General features: G+C 45.8%; 1 protein-coding gene across 2 annotated transcripts in view; it reads right to left on the reverse strand.

Moving 5' to 3' along the window:
* Nucleotides 1-2,075: 2,075 nt before the first annotated feature.
* The window catches only part of tasp1 (taspase, threonine aspartase, 1), a 30,310-nt gene continuing 8,032 nt past the window's right edge, over nt 2,076-24,353 (reverse strand). For both annotated transcript variants that reach the window (XM_012829923.3, XM_042709517.1), the window contains 6 exons: nt 21,327-21,500; nt 20,460-20,538; nt 14,102-14,212; nt 10,824-10,925; nt 9,212-9,285; nt 2,076-3,806 (listed from right to left, as the gene is read on the reverse strand). In XM_012829923.3, the coding sequence (XP_012685377.1) occupies nt 3,714-3,806; nt 9,212-9,285; nt 10,824-10,925; nt 14,102-14,212; nt 20,460-20,538; nt 21,327-21,500 (633 nt within the window). In that variant the 3' untranslated portion in view covers nt 2,076-3,713. The remainder of the gene's footprint in view (nt 3,807-9,211; nt 9,286-10,823; nt 10,926-14,101; nt 14,213-20,459; nt 20,539-21,326; nt 21,501-24,353) is intronic.

Here is a 24,353-nt window from a genome sequence, read left to right on the forward strand (position 1 = left end):
CCCGACTGATCTAACAAACATAAAATCAGTCTCAACAAGGACGGAGAGTTGTGACAGGTCTCCCCGGGGGTGTGCACTCAGTGCGTCTAGGCTACACGCGAGTCCGATGTCTTTGCTATAGCCTGTGGTGCTCGTCGAAGTGGAGCGTAAAGAAAAGCTCCTCGGTTGAGGAGAACCTGTTTTTTTTTTTTACATAATATTAATAAACTTTCTATGATAAAACTAGCCAGAAAATATTAATCTTACCAATAAACTGAATCCTCATTTCCCTCAAAGTCTACTCACAGCCCAGTGTTTTTACTTGTTCCTTCGTTATCGCCGTGAAGGAAGCTTTTCAGATCTGCATTGGACATCACATTCGCTCTGTTTGATGTTGAAGTCTCAGTCCAGCTATTCCGTAAAAGTTCCGCCCTGAGCGTCTCACATTCTTCAAGATGCACATGGATACCGATCGCGTGAAGTGTTGGTGCCGCATCCGACAGTGTCATGAAGGTCTTAGCTCCCGTCTTCAGGTGAATTTTCAGCTTGGCAGGGAACGGCGATTGAGCTTTTATGTTCTTTTCTTTAAGTTGCTTTATCACCTCCCTAACTTGCTTGCGTTTCTTCTGGATGTCAGACGTGTAGTCTTGGTCAAAGAAGATCTTCTGCCCTTTATATATCACTCCTCCCCGGTGTTTCCATGCTTCTTGAATTACCAATTCCTTAGTTCTGAAGTCGAGGAATCTGACGATGATCGACCTCGGAGGGCTCCCTGGGTCTGTCGGTTTCATGGTCAGAGATCGGTGTGCTCTCACTATATTTAAATTCAGGTCTTCTGGTAATGTCAGTGATGTTCGGATGAGATTGCTTATGTAGCTCAGCATATCATTGTTTTCGTTATCTTCTGTTACTCCGTATACACGGAGATTGTTGCGTCTAGCTCTGGACTCTAGATCCACACATTTTGCCGTTAGGCTGGCATCTCGTTGTAGCAGATAGCGAAGGGCTCTTTCATGTCTTTGTGTCTTATCTTCGGCAGCCCCTAGCCTCTGCTCGTACTCTGTCACTCGTTGTTCAAGTTGTGTCGTCCTTTCAGCTACCTCACTGAGCGCAGTTTCTACTCTTGCTAACGAGTTTTTGGTGTCTGCAGAGGCTTCAGAATGTTCCTTCCTGAATGTGCGCAACTCGGCTAGCACAGCCGCCATGTTCTCGTCCTTGCCTGAGTCACTTTGACTTTGTTGGTCTTTGTAGGGTTTTGGAGTTTTGTTCTTCTTCTTTTCGTTCTCTCTTCGAACACTAGTCATTACGGATAATTATTGTGAGTAGTTTAGATGGGAAACAAAAGTGTAATTCAATTTTGGCCAGTTTTTTTAAAGTTCTCCTCCGGGAGCTTCTGAATTTGCCTCGGTCATGACGTCACAGGAAGCCATAACTGGCTTTTTTAGTTAGGGCTTCAAGGTTCTCACTTGGGGCAAAGCCTCTTCAGACTCTCATTATAAGACAGTCAATTATGTGCGATTCGACATCAGACTAAGCCGTTTGTACACTCGGTCGCCTCAGCTTCTCTGCAGAGGGGCTATTTTCACCAGAGGTTATTGTCCAGTGTGTAATTTATTTCTAGACTATAAATCTCTGGCAGCCCACAGTTAAGATTATATGATATGCAGGACGGCATGGTGAGAGGAGAGGAGAGGAGAGGAGAGGAGGGAGAGGACAGAGACAGACCTGCCTGTCTGTACGGGGCCCTCGAAAACAAACGACGAGCTACAAATAGAGCCGTTTTCATGTCAGAAACCAGCCGAGCTTACAAGGCCACCGAGCTGGCAATAAATAGACAGACGGGCTGATGTGAGGGACGTGAAAGAAAAAAAAGCTTACGCACATTGTTATTATTATTATATTATAGCCCCGTTTTTGTCCCATACTGAAAGCAAAATGTTAGGGTTGCTTTCTGGAGAGACTCTTCTGTTGAAATGCCTGGGCTGTTTTGCAAACGCCTGTAAATTCTTGTGTTTCCATTTAGCATGTCCACACAACAGTGAGAGAAATTGGATTTGACGTTGTGGACTGGAAAAGAGAAGCTCGAAAAACACCAGCACATATTTGATATTTATTGAGCATTGCAGTAAGAGGTTAGCACAAAATGCTGATGGGAATGTCTTGGAGACATTTAATACCAATGCAAATTTCAAGTAATGTCATTGGAAGCGGCATACATTCTGAGCATGAAATTGTAATCATTAATCTATTCAACACCTTGTACAGCCACAGTCTGAAGAGATAAAAAAAGATAAACACAAATTAACTGAAGCCATTCCTCCTCGACTCTTTCTAAGTGGGCTAACCTGGGAGGAAGGAGAGCAATATTAAGATCCTTGTCCCTATTCACATTACTAAAGACCTTCCCTGATTCAACTGAATAAGCTTCACTAATAAATACACCGGATAGCCTTTTTTCCATTCCTTTCTTCACTACAAAATACAGACCTCTGTGGAAGCGAGTACAAATATATATAGATATTACATATATTTACTGCATTTTATGAGCGAATAACAGTCTTGATCAAATAGTCTACATATTTGGAGGGGTTGTGTGGTGGCACCTGAGCTGAGGGTCTCAGCTGTTTACGGTGCCACCATACCACGCCACACCACACCATGCCCTCCCTACCCTTGCACACCTTACAGTACATACGAACAGAAGTCGTGCATGATTACCAGAGCAGTGCATTCTAATAACATTAGATTAGGTACAAAGTGCATATACTCTTCAATGTGTCGACTATTTGTTTGGCCAACATTTCGTCCTCATTTGGCAAAGTCTGTCACCAGCATTTCAAATGTGAGTGGAGGAGTGGATGACTACAAGTGGAAATCCATGTCGGTGTGCCTGAAGATGTGTGGACAGGTCTTTGTGATGAAGCATATTTCTTGTGTCTTGCTAACATCATGAATTGAAACTCACTGGTGAAGTCACTGGTGAAAAGTCTTAATCCAATTCATTACGGTGCATCTAATGTCATTAAAATCACACAAAAACCACAAGTTCTGCTCATTTGATGTTTCAGATCCTAGAAATGTGGCATATGACGGGCTTACTTCAAAACTCACAAAAATATCAAGCAATAATAGTAAAACAAACAGAAAAACTGTCAAAAAATTTGATAAAAGTCAATATTCACCCTGTTTCCATCAACCCCTAGCTTATATACAGCGAGAGAGACGGTGCATTTTGCAACTGGAAGATGAAGTAGAAGCCATGGCACATTGAAGGCAGGTGAGACTGTAGGCTGAGGAGACTAGAGCCAAACAGTGGCCACTGGAGCCTGGCGGTCGTCCCAGAGAATGACAGTGGAACAGGATAACGGGGGGTTGTGTGTGTGTGTGTGTGTGTGTGTGTGTGTGTGTGTGTGTGTGTGTGTGTGTGTGTGTGTGTGTGTGTGTGTGTGTGTGTGTGTTGTTCTCCGGATGGAAGCCAAGGCTCATGTCTGTCCACACCCGTCTACCCCTCAGACAGACTGCTCAAAAGCCGCAGCTTATTACTACTGGTCCGAGCAATTTACAGGACAAGCTCCATAGCATATTGCTAAGGAGGCCTGTTGTCTGTGTTTGTGTCTTGTTTGTGTGTGTGTGAGAGAGATGTGTGGGTGGTGTTGGTTGTTTTTATGGAGTAATTCTCGAGCGGCACCCCCAGAGTTTGATGTGTGTGTAACAGCGAGTGTGTTCCATGTGTGTCAGTCACTCTTGCTGCCAAGGCGACACACTCCACCCTCGATGGCCAAAGACTGTCCGGCGACCGCTCCAGGGGGCAACCTAGAGATGTGAGTCTGAGAAAAAGATAGAGGCAGGGACAGAGGGACAGAGAGAGAGGGACAGAGGGAGATAAAGGCAGCAGCATGCAGCCAGAGAGAGAGAGAGAGATAGAGGTGGAGAGAGAGAGAGAGAGAGAGAGAGAACAGAACAAACACAACAGCGTGAGTGTTTAGTGTGAGGAGCAGACCACTGGCACTGTAGGCTGGAGGTGGAGGAGAGGAGAGGAGAGGAGGCAAACACAGCTGTGAGACTGGGAGAGAGGCTTCCTCGCTGGGATCAAAGGAGCTCGGCCCCTTCCCCCTGTAAACACACGCGGAACTCTCAGCTCCATCCTTCCCCTTCACAGACTCAGATGTGCCCAGGGGAGAGAGCACCATCAGAGAGAGGATAAGAGACAAAGAGAGAGAGAGAGGGAGATAAAGTAGAAAGAGAGAGAGATAGAAACAGAGAGACAAAGAGAGAGAGAGGGCAACAAGATGGCAGTAATATGGGTAATCTCAGGCCTTAAAACTCCAGCCCTGAGCTTGCAAAGGGGGCAGCTGTCACTGGCATGTAATGCTGGCCAGCCTAGAGGACCCTGGAAACACATGGCAACACTCAGTGGCAAATTACCCTCCCAACACCCCCCCCCCCCATTGCCCCTCGCCCCCCCGGTCTCCCCTTTACTCTCAGAGCGACTACGCAGGGGCTCCGGCTGGGCCCATTTAGCCCGGGTCCTGAGAAAGCCAGAGGCTCACATGCAAATCTGCTGGAGAAATCAGCAGTGGAGAGGAGATGACGTGTTAAACGCTGGAGCCGTTTGATGAGGTGAATCGCTCAAAACACACACACGGCAGGGTTAGCAAAACAACTGGGAGAGAGAGATGATTTAACCGCAGATTGGTGTAGCGTTACCCAGCTTTATTTTTTTTCTTCTTGTCCCCCGCCCCTCTCCAACACCCATCTGAACTCGCCTGCTCAGATCACTTTTCAGACCGGGAGGAAGAAAGGTGACACTTGGGTGAAAGTTTGCGCACAAACGTGCTAAGGCAAAAGATACACACTGCGCCGCTTTACAAAAGTCTGTCTGAGGACAATGCGCAAGTGTCCCAGAACAATACGTCCGACACTGCGTGCTGAAAGCCTTTTCCAGATGTTTCCCTCGAGAGTGCATCTGATACATCGGTCAGCAAACATCCTTCTGACTGCTGGTTGAACCACCGGCTCTGTTGTTATTCCAGAGCCCACAAACGCCCAAACCCGCTTAAACTGGACAGTTTTGACGTGGAAACAAAATAAACGACAGGAGACACATCTCTGACTGGTTGGGCAAAGCTTTAGTGAGACTGCCAATCACATATGCCAACACCACCTCTGTTGCATCTCTTTCAGCTAATACACATGTCCAATGGCCCAGCAACAAAGAGGCCCGGAGACGCGTCAATAAAGGGACAAATGGAATAATTCACTTCTGTATTTTTGCCCAACGTTTTGAATAGGCAGTAAAAAAATAGCCAAACAAAGAGAAAAAAAAAGAATTGTTTGCTTTCAAGCCTCACCAAAAATATATTTTGTTTTTACGATGTCCTTGTTCCACCCGTAGCCTCCCCGAGGAGACGACACTTATGCGTCAGCGAGTTGTGTTAAAGAGCTGAAGAGCTGTTAGCTCTCCACCATCACGGGGCGGGTGGCACACATAAAAATAGATCCAAGACATAGGCCCACGCTTACGCTGCGGTTCTCACTCCCAGAGACGTGTCTGTCATTGCAGTCCGAGAGATCACATCAAGGGCTAGAGAATGTGCGAGACCTTGGGTTAGTTTCGAGAGAAGAGAGAGAGAGAGAGAGAGAGAGAGATGGAAAATTAAGGTGGAGGCGGAAAGATGGCACTGGTGACTCAGTAAGTGTATCTTCTCTACCTCATACCAGCAAGTTAGTCGAACAAGAACAGCTTATTATGCAACTATATCAAATAAGATCAGGTCGATGGAATGTTGTAAATCAACAATTGGCCATCTTCATTCCAGATCTAATGGACCAGAGAGTTTCCTGTACCGAGGCGAGCACCAGATGCTTTTAACCCCCAAGAGAACCCGAGCAGTGGTGTGAGCACTGGTCTGGCCACAATTTGTTCTCAACCAATAAACAACCATTCCCTTTTGCTTTCATCACCCTGTTAGAGGCCTGTTGTTAGCACCTAGACAATAGCCACAAGCACCTCCGTGTGACTAATTGTGTTTAACAGCAGCATCACTGTAGGGAGGAAACACCCTTTCAAATTCACTCAGATTCAGTCAGTGAGATGCCGTGGTGAGCAGGGCAAACAATCAAACAATTAGGACCAATACAGAGAAACTAAACACATCTGGTAGCCGCTCGGGGAGGGCAGGAGAAAAGCTCAGACAATTACCAAACCAACAGGAGATCGAATAGAAAAAGGTGTCCATTTAAATTATAAGGTGAGGGGTTTCAGACTGCAAGCAGAGTCCACCGAATCAACACATCGGGAAAACAACACTCCATTATAGTATACAGTATATAATTTTTTTTATGTGAAATGATCTCTGGCACTAAAATAAAGAGCAAGGCACTTCGTCAATGAGGCCTGGTGTCTTGGCAGTGGGCTTAATTTCTGTGCGCGGAGCAGGTGAGTGCTTCCTTCATCAAAGGGATCTGTCGTCAGACAGACAGCAAACGGTTTCTCCTGCATCCTTCCTCCTGCCCAGACAGAAAAGTCTCCGGGGCCCACATGCGGGCCCTTCCGCTTTTTTCCCAGCTCCAAGTTAACAAATGGCCGAACATAGCAACCACAGACAAACACGGAGCAACACAATGCGAGTGGGTTTTAAAGGCGCCGAGGCCTGAGCCTCATCTGAGCATGGCCTGGGCCGGCTCTAAACCTCAGACAGCTCCAGACACTGCTATTCATGATTCCCAACTACACCTACAAAACACAGCAGGCAGACAGGGAGGAAGAGAGAGAGAGAGAGAGAGAGAGAGAGAGAGAGAGATAGAGAGAGAACCATGATTCACCGCCTTAATACACCCAGGCAACTACACCTACAAAACCACAGCAGAGAGAGAGAAAGAAAGAAAGACAGAAAAGAAAGGGGGAAAATAGCCACTAAGAGAGAGGTGTTTGGATTTCTGTTTAAGCGCTGAAGCTTAACAGGCACACAAGAATGAGGCCGGAGCTGCGGCAAACTGAGGTGCGGCCCACTGAGGTGCGGTGAGGTTCTAGTATAACTACTATTGGCACTGAGGTGCGGTGAGGTTCTAGTATAACTACTATTGGCACTGAGGTGCGGTGAGGTTCTAGTATAACTACTATTGGCACTGAGGTGCGGTGAGGTTCTAGTATAACTACTATTGGCACTGAGGTGCGGTGAGGTTCTAGTATAACTACTATTGGCACTGAGGTGCGGTGAGGTTGTAGTATAACTACTATTGGCACTGAGGTGCGGTGAGGTTCTAGTATAACTACTATTGGCACTGAGGTGCGGTGAGGTTCTAGTATAACTACTGTTTCCAGGAAGAGAATCCACAGCTGACTCTGCTGCTTCCCTTCCGGTCTGTCTGTTTGCTTCTCTCTGTGCAGCACTGCTCTGTACATGTGACACCAGAGTGGCATTTGAATTAGGACAGGGACTGGCATACTACTGAGCAGTACGCTAATAATGATTTTGATTATTGGTGAGAGGTGAGGAATGTATGGTTGCGTGTCGGAGGTGCCTCCCATGTTGTTACAGCGGGGTGCGTCTCTGGCCAGAAACACACCATCCCAGGCAGGCTGGAATGGGAGGAATTGGAAGAATGAGAGAGAATTGGATGAACACACACACAGTCTCCCTCTCTCTCACACACACACACATACACACTTTCCCTTTCTCTCTCACACACACTCTCTCTCTTTCTCCCTCTCTCTCACACACACTCTCTCTCTGGCTTTGGCTTGCCTGCTTTCTCTTTCTCTCTCTCTCTCTCTCTCTCTCTCTAGTGATCTTTGATGGTGTCTTCCTTGGGAGCTTGGGACAGAGGCAGGTATAGGGCAGGTTTATAGGTGAGTGAGTGATTTTTATGATTTATTAATTTACTAATGGTATTTTATTAATTTATGAGTACCTGCCCGCAACATGAACCACATAACGAACAGGACATTTTTCATTCTTTGATTCTGAAGAACTGTAATTATTTATCACCCATGACCTGTTGATCTGTTGACCTTCCCCAGGTTATTTGTCCTCATAGTAGAGAAATGGAGGGGCTAAAACAAATCTCAAAGCTGTGACTGGATCATAAACAATAACAAATAAAAATCACTTGTTTGTTGCACACCACCTACTGAGGGTGGGGGACCGGGGGAACCGTGAGCCCCCGAGGGCCCCTCAGCTAGACAGCCAGACAGTTCAGGCTGCAGGCCACACAGATGGCCACTGATGTCCCCCGAGGAGCCGGACTCAGAGTGTGCAAGAGCTCCAGGAACAGGTAGTGGAGGTTTTGAGGAGGGCGGGGGTGGCGGGGGGGTCCAGAAGTAAAAAGGGCAGAGAAAGAGCTGCACCAAGTCAGAGAGTGGGAGTGGGAGGAGGCCCAGAGGAGCTCTTTGAAATCGTACCTCGAGCTCCTTTCAGTCAGATGAGGCGGTGTCAGATATAACAGGGATATAAAGACATGCAAGAGAAAAAACTAAGAAAGGAAACTGAATGTTTGTGTGTAAAAGGAGGCAAGTCTACACTCCTCCCCTTTTGCCTTTCAATGTTAACTCAATCTAATCTCCCCCTAATTCTGGTTTAAAGGAGTTCAAAGTCCTGCCGCACTGTCAAAAGCTCTTTATTTTCTCTCGCTACGCTTTTCGTTTCCTTCTCTGCCGCACATTTGATGTCCAACCCAAAGAGCCAGAGGGGCCAAGCCATTGTTTTCTCTCGCTCAGCTAATTTCAGCATCACGTTACCAGTCCGGGGCTTGTGATTTGTTTCTCTTGTCACTTGCTTGCCACAGAAAAATAACCACACATTTGGGAGCATTTGATGCTATTTTCAGCGGGGCTATAAGTCAGTCAGCAGCCTGCTAGGCAGAGGAGCAGAGGTGAGAAGTGAAGAGGTGAGGAGGGGAAGCCTCCAGAGGGGACTGGTTAGAGAGCATAAGCAATCATTGACATTGCCACAAGCCGAGGGAGCACTGTAGCATAGTGAAAACTGAAATCAATCAAACACACACACTCACATGCACATACACAAACACATGCACATACACACGTATAAATACACAAACGCACACACAAACGCTCGAACACACAAACACACGCGCACACGCACACACACAAACGCACACATGCACACTCACATGTGCACACTCACATGCACACGTGCACACACACACACACACACACACACACACACACACACACACACATACAGAGCTGAGAAAGTGGCGAAGAGCTCACCTTAGCTTTGCTATCCTGGGCGGACATGTAGCCGACACACATGCTCTCTGTGGTATGGCTCCACAAGAACTCCACTGTGAAAGCAAAAACAAACACATGGCATGGATTACACACACACACAAAACACACACACACACACATACACACACAAAACACACACACACACAGAAAGAGAGAGCGTGAGAAAGAGGGAGAATGAGAGAGATGGAGAGGGAGACCTAAAGACACACTACAAAGCATGTCTACTCCAATATTGCCTCACACAGAAATTACAAATCATTATTCTCTTGAAATGCACAGGTCACGTTCATATGGCAGGACTTTTGGGAGAAAAGTAGGCCAACGTGTGCAAACAACAGAGCGCTCCAGCCTCGCCTCAAATTAACCAGCAAAGCATTCAGGTGTCCAAGTGTTTCCATTCATGAGAGAGATAGGTGTTGCCCACTCCGAACAAAGAGCCCCTTGTCAGGATCAACACTCCTCTTTAATGTTCGTTTAGGGTCATCATGAATCTTTAAGCAACGGAAACGCGTGCCATGTTTACGCTTGAAGTACCAACACCACTTAGAGATTGTTTGTAAAAAAAAAAAAGCGCCTGATGTCCTCCGGGGAAGTGATTGAGTAAAACACAGGACGATCATAGAGTTCTTGTCCATGTGAGATGATTTACGAACGCGCGTTGTGTTTTATAACTTTAGCAGATAATGTTGTCAGTCAGCCATGGCGGCCAAGCGGGCATACTGTGCCGAACGGAAATGTTTTGACAGGATGCTACAACGGCTACGACCTCGGGGCTTCGGCAGCAAAAAAAGAACCTTTCAAGCGGAGTTGGTTTCGACCTCTGTGGTGAATTAGCACAAGCGTGCAAGGGAAAAACTAGCCAAAGCATCAATCAAAAGAGGGGGGGGGGGCATTCAATTCAAAATCCACAAACAAGAAGCAGTTAGGGTCAGATCTGCTGTCACGGATCACGGCAAACAGAGAGAGAGAGACACACATACAGAGAGAGAGAGAGAGAGATGCTCAAACAGACAGTAAGTGCTTATGCTCCTCTTTTCCCAAGTATGCAGTGCAAACCTCTGCAACCACTGGCCGTGCATCAAGCCTTGCTTATCTAATGTCATTCTTGTAATGAATTGGTGAGGAACCACCAGTATGTCCGCTGGTATTCGGTCTGAGCTTGCATGCAAGAGAGTGGATGGTTGCGGTGTTCGTTCTCACAAACACTCATTCATTAAATGTAAAAAATTTGAAATGATGCACAGCCACCAGAAAACTAAAAGCGATGAACTGTGGTTGTGACTTCCAGCTGTGCTGAAGCTGGCCAAGTTCATAGTGAGCTAAAACTGAGCAACAAGGACTAGGTGGGGATCTGGGTGATACAGAGCCCACTATTCCATTTAACTTCAAACATATAGCACCAGTAACAAGAGATATTGTCTCAAAGGCCTGAGGCTGGCAAGGAAAAACTCCATTCTAACGGGTGACCCACTTGCTTGAGACCGGCCACTAATAGTGCAGGGTACAGGGATACCACTTACAGTGCAAATTGATGGCTGTGTGTGTGGCAGAGAGGCAGACAAAGGAAAAATGTGTGATGAATTTGTCTCACCCAGCAGTTCTTGGATGTCCGGCGATGTCTCCACACACCTGCAGCACCGCAGGACAATCACACCACCCAACACACAGTCCTCACCGGCCAGGAAGGACGAACCTATGGGACACACAAAGACACAGACAGACAGACAGACAGACAGACAGACAGACAGACAGACAGACAGACAGACACACAGACACACACACACACACACACACACACACACACACACACACACACACACACACACACAAAGACACAGACACAGACACAGACAAGCAAAATGTAATTAATTCAATACATTTTAAAGTTAACTGACCAATGCATTGGAATGATGATCATTGAGGACACTTAAAATAATCAGCAGTCCAAGTAGCTTCAGGAGGGGTCAACTGGCCATGGGGGAAACCAGAAAAGATGCTTCAGAGGCCTCGTCCTTCTCTATCCAGCCGTGCTGCGAGTAATTTATTGGCTATTTAATGTTCTGCAAGGGAAACATACATTTTCCCCCTACCTTTCCTGGCCAAGCTAAACAACTGCAAACAATTATTCTTTCCAAGCGCTTTGTTTTATTAACCAGACCAGAAAATTCACAGTCATTCTGAAAGTCTGGTTTTTCGAGCGTAATCGGGTTAAATAACAAGTACTACTCAGTGCCACATTCACAGTCCACAATCACCATGACTTGATGGCTGGATTGTTGTGCACATCACGAAGATGTCTGATCGAACATAAGACCTGACAGAAGCAGGTGAGATGACTAAGGGCTTATGTATCCACTCTGCTTCAAAGCTGATGACAGAAACTGAGCCCCCCACCAGCAGGCAAACCTGTGACCAAAGAGTGTCCACCAGTGAGTGTGTGTGTGTGTGTGAGAGTGTGTGTGTGAAAGTGAACCTGTTGAGAATCAAGGGGAGTGCACAGGCCTGTGCCGGCTGGCTCCATGCAGGTACTTTCAGGGGGTTTAGGAGGAAAGCGCTCCCATTTCATGGGCCCACTTCAAAATGTTCAATTAAAAAAGGTCTGAGTCTGGCCAACGTTCACACAAAAGGCAGGAATTTACACTAGCCCCTTTAAAGAGCTCTTAAATCACACGTCTGTCTAATGTTCCATAACAGATCACACGTCTTATCCCCCAGCCGCCGCCTGCCAGAGCACCAGGTACCTTTCCCCCAGCCTGCTTACCTTCCACTGGCGAGTCAAACGCAGATGAAAGGAGGCTAGGAAAGCCAAGATGTCGGCCCAAGCGCTTCACACAAACAGAGGTCAGATATGGTCAATGAACTGCAGAAACTGGTTGGTCAGTGTGGCACATCATAATCGTGCTCGCTGCTACCCAAAGCATGGGGGAACGTGAGGTTTTGTTTTCGGGGCTCGTTTCGTGTTAAGCCCTGCAACAACAACAATACTGCAATTAGCCCTGAAATTACGATAAAAGCAAGCAAGCAAGCAAGCACGTCTCGCTCTGGTGCCCCCAAGTGTCACAGATGTCCGTGTCAGCGCAGAACTGAGAAGCACCAGACTTCTGAGGGAGGCCAAAACCACCAAATATTCCCACACTGAGCCGGAGGATCTGTTTTTCTTTCTCTCTCCTCTCTATTACTCAATATGTACTCCCAGTGGTCACTCGCTTTCATGGACTTCAGAACAGAGATGAAGCTTGCCAGTCTTCAGTCGTCGAAAAAAAAGAAAAGAAGAATAAAAAAGAAAAAAGTGACACTGACCACTTCTGAAAATGATAGGGGGGGTGGGGATAAAAAGCGAGAGAGAGAGAAATAAATAACATCTTCAAATGAAATGTCAACAGAGTATTTACTGCACTCTGAAAATAACTGTGGCTGTAAAATATGAATCCAGCGAATATTTGCGGAACCCCTTCAAGTCAGCGTAATTGATCCATAAATCAAAGCGTTTGGGGTTGCTTTTCTTATGTGCATTACTTCCAGTGAAGCGAGCTGTTAATTACACTCTTTCTTTGTTTGGTTGTTTTGCTATGGTTTCGGACCGTCACTTATTCCACGCATCATCATCAACCCTCAGCGGCCCGTTTGCACAATAAACAAATGCCAGGGCAGTTGTGTGGCATGTGTATATGTGTGTGTGTGTTTGTCTATGTGTGTGTGTGTTTGTCTGTGTGTTTGTCTGTGTGTTTGTGTGTGTGTGTGTTTGTCTGTGTGTTTTTCTCTGTGTGTGTGTGTGTGTGTGTGTGCGTGTGTTTGTCTGTGTGTGTGTGTGTGTGTGTGTGTGGAGAAAGTGAGTGGTTCACTTGAAGAGAATGGTGTGAGGAGAGTCGTGTGTGTGTGTGTGTGTGTGTGTGTGAGGAGTGAGTCAGACTGAGTCTGTGGGAGGAATAAATGATGCACAGAGGGGCTTGAGCTGGTGTACCACACTAACACTCACAGCACATCAACGGTGAGACCAACTATCGGTATGCACACCATTGTGTGACTAGCCAACAGAGCACGCCGGACACATGCTTTTCATTTCTCTGGACGACAGATGGTGAGGTCTGAGGAACACACACTGATGAACAACACACAGGAGATCCTGAAATACACACGCTGCTCAGCCTGTGGACAGTGGCTGCTGCACACAGAGTTGTACTGCTGCTGATAGAGAGTTCAGAAACAGACTCAGATCTGGTGACATACACCAGCACACATTTATGGAGTGACACACACACACACACACACACACACACACACACACACACACACACACACACACACACACACACACACGCACACGCACACGCACACGCACACATTTATGGAGTGACAGATCTTAAGACACAAACCAGAGTGATTAGTGATGACCCTACAACAATGTGCACAAAAACGCACACGCAGGCACACACACACACACACACACACACACACACACAGACAGACAATCAGTCACACAGATGACACATAGAACAGTGGCATGATGGAGAACGGTGTCACTGATGACAGACCCGAAGTCATGCAGCTGGCTGCTGATGACACAGACCAGCAAGCACAGAGGGATGCTACTGACATCCGTAAGCTATAAAGCTGTATAAGTAAGAGGAAGTGCAGATGAATTATCGCAAGTAGTAAAAGCAGTCAAGAGCAGGTGGCATTGCATAAAAGACATACTAGTAAACATGTGTAATTGAGATGAAAACCACAAGCTGATCCAGGAAGGAGTGTGTGTGGTTAGTAGCAACAGTAGTAATGAAGTAGTAGTCTATTCTGTGAATGAGCGGCTTTAGGGGAATGACTGTGCCCTGTGTGTGTTGTGTCCTGTGTGGTGCAGTGGTCAGGACTCACTGATGAACTTGTTCTGCATGGTCTCCAGCAGAGCCTGGTGAGCGTCCTCCGCCTGCAGCGCTGATGAGCACTCCCTGGCCAGCATGGTGCGCATCAGGTGCTCCCCACAGCCTGCCACAACACAAGGAACACACACACACACACACACACACACACACGCACGTTTAGTTAATTTGTTTATTTAGAACAGGTACAGGTGCTTAAATGTACAAAATACATTTAAATATATCTTCACCCCCAGATCTGAGTCTAACTACACTCACTGCATCATTTTGGGTCAAGGGTCAAGGGCGGGGCAAGGGTCTAAGAGGCGTAAACTCCTGTGATTGATGAGTCTCGATCACCTAATTTTGTCAATATTAATACCAGCATTGATGTTTCATCACAGTACAGTCATATCGTTCAGTTTCCAGCAAAAAAAAAAAAAAAAAAACACATTTAAGGGTGCGGTTACACTTTAATCTCTCAAAATTTGAATGTCAATGAATTTATAGCAGTATTGCTAATTGGAACTGTAGACTGTAGACTGTGGACATTTAAAGTCTAACATATATATCCAATAACAATACAATCACATATGATCAAGCCTACCCGTCCACAAATAAGAAGCACATATGCTTAACAAGAGTACGGAGTACCACCCAACCTGCAGGAGAGCATGTTATATGTCAACCGGCATGATACTGACGTGTGCTTTAGGAATGTGGGTAGTCACGGTAGGCTATGCCATGTTGGCATGTGTTCATATGTGTGTGTGTGTGTGGTGAATGCTGAACACAAACACGCCTCAGACTAGGCCCTATAACACCACCCAGTCATCACACAACACAGGCTGACATCAGGTCTTGGTCCTGTAAAGCGCAAAAAAAAAAATTGCTAAATACAGTTTGCCATCGCTAAAGAAAACAAGCTAAGTGTGAACATATGGACATGAGGAACCATACTTTTAGGAATTTCTCATCGCCAGGCTTAATAAGTCTTGAGCAGCTCAAAGCTGGGGGGAAATATTATCCCCCGTTTTTAAGTTCCCAGCCTGCATGGAAATGAGTGAGGCCTTGCGCACATCCTCTTAGTCAGAGCGCAGAGACGGAGCCCCGTAATGGAGAGCAGGTTGGATCTCTAAGGATATGTTGGGGCCGACCGCTTTGTAGGACCGGCTGATGTAAATACCGCTGCCCATCTGTCTGCCCCTTAGACACATTAGACCGCCCACAACGTTTGCCTCATTCATGGACACGACATGTCATGTTTCATGTGTACGTGCCGGTTTTGATATGCTTGATTTCCCACCTGTCCTCTACCATACTGAGCTAGTGCAAGATGGAGAAAAACAGTAAAATATGTATGAAATGGTTGAGCAAAAATAACAATGTGCGTCACACCAAATAGTGTGTAACCCCCCCCTTCCCCCCACACACACTGTTCTTCACAAATGCCATACCTACTTTACAAGGTCTACTTCACTGCTTGTTTAATTCATATGAAGGTGGATCGAGTCCAAAAATCAAACTGCTGCTGCAACTGAAAAAAAATAACTAAAAATGTTTCATCTGTGGTTTAAGATTCAAATTCAAACCATCTGGGAAGTCAGAAAGTTCACAGTTCTCACACCACAGTGTAATATTCTGACAAAGAGAGGGAGCAAATTCCACTTAATGCTTATGATGAGGTCCTGACAGCGTATCAAAGGGGATGAACAGTCAGACTAGAGAGAAGTAGAGAGTGGTAGGCCTGAACATAGAAACGCTGAAACATGAACCCTTATCAAGAAAAAAACCTGCAAAAAAGTGAAATCATCAGCAGCTTTCTCTGATTTAAGCAGCATTTAGCATTCACTTCTTTAAACTAAACTGACAGGGTTACAAAATATAAAAAAGTCCCCCAAAGTGAAAACAAAAGAGGGTTGGCAAAGGCTCAAGATAAGAGCCATAAAGCCTTAAAGAAAATAGCCTTGTTGTTTCTGTAAACACGAATGTGGGCCTCGTAAAAGATCAGGTAACTACAACAGAGCTGTATGCAGGTTCGTTACCATGACAACTGGATGTCTGCAGCCATTTTCAAATTCTCATTTTAACGAGACAGAAAGAGAAAGGAAAGAGTAAAGAAAAAAGTAAAACAGGTCTGGCTGGCTGGCCATCTTGCCCCTCCACTCTCTGACTTTTACCGTAAGCCTTCCCGGAGGAACAGGGTATTAGCGCAGCACTACTAAGAGTTAACTGGGGCCTTAACCAGAATGAAGCACTGAAAAAGCCATTTATTTGGGGTGGGGGGGGGGTAAAAATAAACTTGCCACAGCATGCAACAGCCAAGTAGCACTGTTACGTACAAGCACTGCTGACTACTGAGCTGAATCACAGCGACCACAGCAAGAGGAAGATGTAAAGGTCAACAAAGACACCCACATATGAAGGGAGACCCACATGAGAGGGGCAGCAGAGAGAGAGGGAGAGAGAAAGAGAGAGAGAAAGAGAGAGGGAGGGAGGGAGGGAGGGAGGGAGAGAGAGAGAGAGAGAGGGAGGGAGAGAGTGATAGGCAGGGAGGTAGGGATGTGGGCAGAGAAGGCCAGCTCCGCGTGTCAGAGCCCCAAATGATTGTTTTTCTGCTCCTTTTGATGGGAATGCCTTTTAAGTCTGGGAAATGAAAAGCAGGTGCCGCAGCGGAGCACACATCCACACTCACTCGCTAGCTCGGTCGGTCCTCGCGAGGCACGCGTTTTCAATTTCGGAGAACATGAAAGAAAAACGCCATGCTGAAAGACGGTGGGGTGGGGAAGGGAGGGGCGCAGTGGAGACATGGAGGAAGGTGGAGGGGACGGGGGGGGGGGAGTGACATATCTGAGGTTTGCTTTCCATGTGTTGAGGATTCACAAGAACAAGAAAAGACATGAGGCTCAGAGTAAATAAAGGAGAACAACACGGCTTTATTTTTCAGTGAGCCTCTCACTGCATCCACGCAAGAACACGCAATGCCTCTTGCACAGGCCCGCTGTGAACGTCTCATCACCCTGTAACATAACCACACTCGCTCCAGGCTAGGGAGGAAGTCCGCCAAAACCCCTCCCTTTTCCGCACAGGCCAAAGGTGCCTTTAAAATCCCTCTACTGCAGGCCACAGAGCACAGGTGTGAGGAAATCTGTGGGAGGAAGGGGGAGGAGGTGGCGGTTGGGGGTTCGACGGAGAGCTTGATTCTCGTCTACCGGAGCTGGTCTTATGTGTCACATTTTTTTTTTTTTTAGTGAGACGCTTAAGTGATTATTGTTAAGGGAAATGCATTAACATGGGGAGGTTGGAGCGGAGCGAATGCAGTTGGAGCTGCTCTCGGGCGCGCTGCTCTCGGGCGCGCTGCTCGCTCGCTCGCTCCCAATGGCAGTTTTACAAGGTGTCTGGCTGTTAAAGTCACTTCCCTGCCCCGAGAATTTGAACTATAAAGTCAAAGGCATACATTCGTGCGCGTGTTCTGCCGTGTGCTCGCCGTGGCACTTCCTTCGCTCTGGTCCTGTGCTCCAGATATGGCCCTTAAAACATGTGCAGTGGAGAAATAAAGCAGAAATAACTCCCCTTACAAAAAAACGACAGAGATTGCGTCTATTTTCTTTTGTGTCCTAAATATACAGAGGAGGCCACGGCTGCCGCACGTCCTGTTCCACTGGGCTTTCTCCTCTTAAAAAAGTCCGAAGCATCCATGAAAAGAGTTCATGTTCCCACAGGCTGCATCATCTAGCCGTCGCAAATGTAAGACAAGGGAAAAGTAGCGGCATTGAAAACCATACATTTAAGTCACGGCCTGTCCCCAAAAGAAGAAGAATGGATCTCTGTCCCCTATCTTAGTGGCTTGTGTTTTTTTTTGGCAACACACTCATATACATTGCATGAAAACATCAAATAAGACGTGCCATTGCTTTGTTGGCCTGCGCACAGACAGGGCTGAAAGGAAAGGCCTTTTTATTCATGTGACAGAATGCATTAGCCGAAAACGTAAAGCCCATCGCCTCAGGTCGCTCGCAGCACAAATTGGAGGCAGAGCAGAAAATCTTGTTTAGCTTTGGAAATATGTACTTACTGAGCATCTGGCTCAGGACGCTAGAAAACTTCACTGATATTCTACTCTGTCATCCTGTGGAATGAGACCAAACTATTTCCATTCAGTAGACTCCAGTGTGCACCTCTTTCTCTGTTCTGTCTCTGGGTCAGAACAAATGAGGATGGAGGATTGCTTTTATAAAAGTTCTATGTAGACTGAGGCCTAAAAATGTGAATTTATCATTCAGATTTAAAACTGCTTTGGTCAAACCCCAACAAGCTAAAATGAAGTAAAGGCAGTTCATAGCTTTTTCGGCACATTCTATTTATGATTAAACGGAGAAACACTCTTAGGTGCTTGTCCAAGTCCAAATCGTATTATAATCTTTATCTTAACATAATCATCAAAGTAGTCTAACGAGAGAACATGGAAAAATAAGGATTTTAGAACATCGGAATACAGGCATAAAAAATGTAAGGAAACCCTACAACACACGAGGCATGCTAATCATGTAAACACTACCCAGGCAGAACTGTTTAAGAACTTCTCCACTCTTGCCTTTCCTTTGCCTTGGTGCCTGTGTTTTCCTGTTTGACAGACATCTTGAAGGTTCACTTTCAGAGCCTTTCGGAGCCTTTTGATTGGTTTAAAGGTGGTGTTCCCATTGGACACTTGAGAAAGGCCATATCTCTCTGAAATGCTGGCACGGTCCAGGGTTTCCCATAAAAAAATGCCTTTCTGGGGTTCTAGATCAAATCAAGATTAAGAATATTTTAAACAAAAAAAGAAAATCTCACAAACCGTAGCTTTAATGAAGTTATTACGTCTGAGCAGACAGTGTCTCTCCCGAAGCCTTTCATCCACACACATGCTCACACGCAAAACACCATTAAATCACAATCACCATGAAGGGCCATTCAGCTCTGTTTAAAGAGGAGGACACTGAAATGTGTTGTTCTTCTATTACGCTAATTGACTTTGGCCCTTGGTTCTTATTCTGTCTCTCAGCATTACTCAAACCCAGCAGACAGTGACCTTTAGCAGGGTGAACCTCTGTCTGACTTTTTGACTTTGGGGAGAGATGTGTGACCGGCCATTTTTAGGGGGGCGGCCTGTTTCGTCCGTGCCCCCTGCCCCTACCTTTCCCTGACCCCCAACCTTTTCCACCAGCTCTGTTTAAGTCCACTGTCTGCGTTTATGAGGGAGACATAAAAGTGCAACTCAACACTAACATAACAAAAGCTCAGAGGAAAAAAAATATGGATTTTCAAAAACACAACTTGAAGGCATGTCGTGTGGCAGGAATAACACGGCAGCGTACCGCCAGCATCTAATACCCAGCAGATGAGCCACTGCTGCTGTTTGAAGTGGACACCAAGGCTCTGCGTGGAAAGCCCAGGCCACTGTGAGGAACACAGCGGTCCGCTCCCGGCCAACACAATCACAGGAGGCTCTGGGCCGCCCTGCCAACCCGAAACCCAAAAATGTAACGGGAAAAGAATCTGAGGGATTCATTTTCTACCCCTGGGCAGGGACCAATCAGGGAAAGGTGCCAACTCACTGGCGTATTGTGTACTGAGGCAGAACGCCCAGGGTCAGGAATACCGTTCTAAGATACCTTTCCCCAAGTACAGATATTGGGAGTTGGTCGGTGGGTTGGTAGGTTTCTTTCTAATACAAAGAAACATGAACTCTGAACTTCAGAGAAGTTTGGAATTGGACTTCATTCAGAATGCAGGGCGCCATTTACATGTCACAAGGTCTGATCCTGCGCCTTATCTCTGCTTTATCGAGTGCGTTGGTATGTATAAGATTGTATAAGTCTGAATGGATGACCCGCACACCACAAAGGAGGTAACAAACCTCAACAAATTTCCAGAGCTGTGCACGGAGACTTTTGATGCACCGTATGATGCACCGTATAGCATGATGAACAAAAACAAAGAAATGCCTAAGAAATGGTGACGTGCAAAAAAGAAACGAGAAACAAACGTTTTGTTCAAGTGCCCACCATCTTCAGTGTCTCAGAGACTTTTTAAAAGTGTTTAAGTCTTTGTGGACAGCACTTTAGCCTCCCGGAAATTTGTTGAGGTTTATCACCCCCCTTTTTGGTGTGTGGGTCACCCCATTTACATGTGAAATCACCAAAAAGCTGCTAATCTGGTTTAGGCACTTTCAGTATTTATCACTTATTTTAAAAGTAGTTTAACTGCATAAATGTATCAATGTCATGCAAAACATCACACTTTCTAACGAAAAGAACTGAGATTAAACACATATTGATTCTGTCATTTCTGCGAGTGTGCTGTGCTGAATAGAGACAAAAGTGTTTTGATACCTGAGGTACTCACGGCTGTTGAGTAAGGATTTGCATTACATGAATTCTGAGCCCAGCATCCACAGCCGAAGAGAGCTGCCTGCCATGAGACAAGGAGAGAAGTGGAGTGACTGTTATAGTGGAGATGGGCAATGGAGATGGGGAATTCAGAGGATTAAGGGGGTTACACATTTTTTTCAAACACTCCAATCTGGCAGAAGTATGGGAAATGGGACACCTTGAAAACTGATTGACACTCCAGGAGACATGTTGTACTGGCCGTAGGTCAGCCAATACAAAGATTGTTAAAGCCATTTATCTGGCTACTGAGAACCTGAGCAATACATTCAAAATAAGAATTCAGTTATTTTCAGTACTTTGTGTGGTCTCCTTTTCAAAGCAAAGCTGAAGAAATCTGGTTTACTTGACCACTGTGTTTCTTTTTTCCACTCCTGGGGATAAACTCTTCCAAACTCCTTGAAGTAAGTGCCATAATGTATTTTCACACTGACATGCGCTGCCTTTTATTCTCCCATTCCAAGTCACCACACACAGTTTGGATTATGTTGAGGTTGGTCTCTGAAGTAATCTGAAGTCTTACGCTGTGAATTGTGCAGATTTCTGCCGCTGGTAGTTTTGTGTTTTGTTTGTAATGAGTTTGGGGTTGTTTGTGTTGAAAGAACACGATATTTTGCAGAGCAGTAAAGTTCTCTAAGGAATAGCATGAACAATTTAAAATCTGGTTACATTCATTTAAATTCACTATACAAACAATTATGACTGGAGCCCTTACCAGTGGTCACAAATAATGACTTTGCGCCCATATAATTAATCAGCTTTAAACACATTTTTCCTAATTCTGAAGAGGAGAGGTAGGTGCCTCTTTACCTGCCCTACTCGCCCGGGGTGCTTCATCGCCAGGCCTCCACTGGACACTGCTGCTGCCACATTGCCCTCCTGGTCGACGACGATCACACCGACCGTGTCCAGACACGCAGAGTCATTCTCTTCTTCGTCTGCCACCATGCCTTTGACCTCGCCCAAAGACCCCAGGTCACTGTCCTACAAAAACATGTACCTCGGATATTACAGCACAAACACTTGCTAAGCATGTTCACTATACATGGCAAAATGTATCATTTGACATGATAAACATAAAATTGTTTCTCAAACCAGGAGGATAATGGCTCCCATTTGGAAACTTGCCCTAAAGGCCCTGCCCGGCCCGAACTTTACTTTTGTTTAGAGCAAATATTACACTTCATCAGCTCTACCTAAACAACAAGGCCCTCCCACCATGTATGGTGTGTCAAAGTTTTCAAAAATCACATAGCACACTGAGAGGACTGTGCCAGCGTATTAGAAACTGATTTATGGTCTCCACGTCTTTCAATTTTTATGGGAAATGTTTTAGTTTTAAAAGTTTTGTTTTCATTCGCTGATTGCAGTGTACTTTGGAAGGCGCTTGTTTGCGAATCCAAAAGGCGATACTTAGCAACATGAAAAATGTGCTTTTGCAGCCTAACTGCGAATGGGGGACGTTATGATTCATGATCTCTGTTTCCCGTCTTCCACGCACAGCACATCTCCAGTGAACCTTGGCAGAGCCAAGGGGCCCTCGAGGCTTGTGGAGTTAAGGGCAAATCCAATCCACAGACACATTAACTATGGGAAATCAGAGACCTGTCAGTTTCCCCACTGAGAACGCACACATAAGTAACCCTTATTTATAAAGACCATAATTTATCTACATTCTGAAATATAAGCAGAAAATGGATTAAAAACCACCTGATGAATGTGTGGGAGTATTTCATGTGCGGTAAGAAAGAGCCCCCGCTCTTGGAAATTTAGAGAAAAATTCAAAAGACACGGATTTCCAGAAAGATCATTATTATTCCTGTAAAATGTTATACAACTCAGATGCTTACACCGTATAGTTCATTAAACGCAAAGGGGAATTTACAGATGGAAGTACAATAGAAGAGACAGACAGGTGTTGATCCATAAAAAGGCACACACAGAAACTAGCCTAATAAGAATATCTTTTATGACTTGGCGCTGACATTAGTTTCTTTTTGGGAAAATGATAATCAAAACCAGACTACAAACAAATCAGCGGCGCAGCTCAAAGGCTGCTATTAGAAGAGCCTCAATTTACAAATCTGCACTGGACTTTTTGACATGCCAACTTTACATGAGGTCCACTGGATGCTTAAGAGACCGTGACCAATTTGAGGGGGGGGGGAGTACGATAAGAACACAGAGACGCTTCAAAAACAGTACAGGCTGTGAATAAATTCATCATGATAATAAATCGAAGTGTGGGAAGGAAACACCGGGGCTCCGAAGAGAGAGAGCGAGTGGAACCCATTTAATTCTCATTACAGATCACTTAAGTCTGTCTATAAATCAGCACAATTCTGAGTGCTCCAGCGCTATTGTTATTTTCATTCCCATTTCATTTATACCTACGAGATAGAAATGACTGATTAAACGAAGCGATGGTAAACACTGGCGAGGCACGTCTGGCACATCCCGGGAGCACTCGGAGGAGCGCGCTGACGACATCTGGGAAAGCCATCCCCATCAATCTTCATTCACCTCGTCAGAGGAGGGAAGACCGGGAGAGGCCCACACCACAGAATGAGCTGCGAGAGCATCCTGGAGGTGGGTTACCCAAGAGCCCCTCCACTTGAGGAGCGGCGCCGTCTGAACTCTCCCTCCTCCTCCTCCTCCTCCTCCTGCTTCTCCTATCACTGCTTTTTTTAATCACTATAAATGATGCTGGATGACCCAGTTATGACTCCTGATTAATTTAAAGGGGCAATGTCCTCTTCCACCACGCTTCCATTTCATGTGGCGGGACCACACGTACAAGCGTTGGATGGTGGGAAAGAGAGAATGGCCTCAAAGCCCTGGGCTAGCAAATGCAAATCCCCACTTTTATCAATCTTCCTAACCAAGCCCAAAATCCCTCTTTTCAACAAGCCAGAGACAAAATTCTAGACCTCTTATTCACACATAAACAGAAATGACTGCACAGAAATATATAATTTTCGTTTTTCAGGAATTATTTGAGGACTCGCATGTAAGTGCAGACCTCTAACATTTGCTACGGAAAAAAAGTGCACCCCAGCCACAGCAGTGAAGAAGTTGTGTGCTAGCCTGAGGCTGTTTGACACTTGATGCCCACACACCAGTAGAACACCACATTGTGAAAGTGTGCCACCAAGTGACTATTTCAGGTACTCTACAGCTAAGACATCCTATGAGTGGGTAACCGGGTGAGTAAGCCATAGAAAATTCTAAGTGTAAACTCTGTATATGTGTGTGTGTGTGTGTGTGTGTGTGTGTGTGTGTGTGTGTGTGTGTGTGTGTGTGTGAGTGTGTGAGTGTGTGAGTGTGTTTGTTTCCTATGATTCTGAATGATTGAAGTCTCCACACCCCAAATCTACAGGTCATCATTATCCTGTGGTTTTCCTCCTCTAGGCATCTGGCAGCCATGGATTAGAGGACTCCGCAGATGTTGGACCTTTTATCACCAGAGTAATAATGTCAAGGCAAATGCCGTGGCTACACTGTGTTTAAGGCCAATTAAATCTGCAGACCTTGTGAGGGGGGTGGGGGAGGGGAGGGGTGTTCTCTGCAGAGGTTTCTAGAGCTGCTACTCCTTCTCTATTTAAAAGTGAACCGGCACTTTGCGTTTCATTCATATGTTCCTTTTCAAGGCTACGTGGCTGATTTCAGGAAACGGGAGAGCTTGAAATAGAAAACAGGTTTGTTACTGCGGCAGGCCACGTGCCCGCCACTGTCCGTATGCTAAAAACTGAAGGCGAAGGATGAACTCACGTTTGATTGTCATATATACACAATTAAGGCCTAGGGGATGGACTCATGTTTGATTGTCGTACATAT

Source organism: Clupea harengus, chromosome 13 (assembly GCF_900700415.2).
Source record: "Clupea harengus chromosome 13, Ch_v2.0.2, whole genome shotgun sequence".
NCBI classification, from domain to species: Eukaryota; Metazoa; Chordata; class Actinopteri; order Clupeiformes; family Clupeidae; genus Clupea; species Clupea harengus.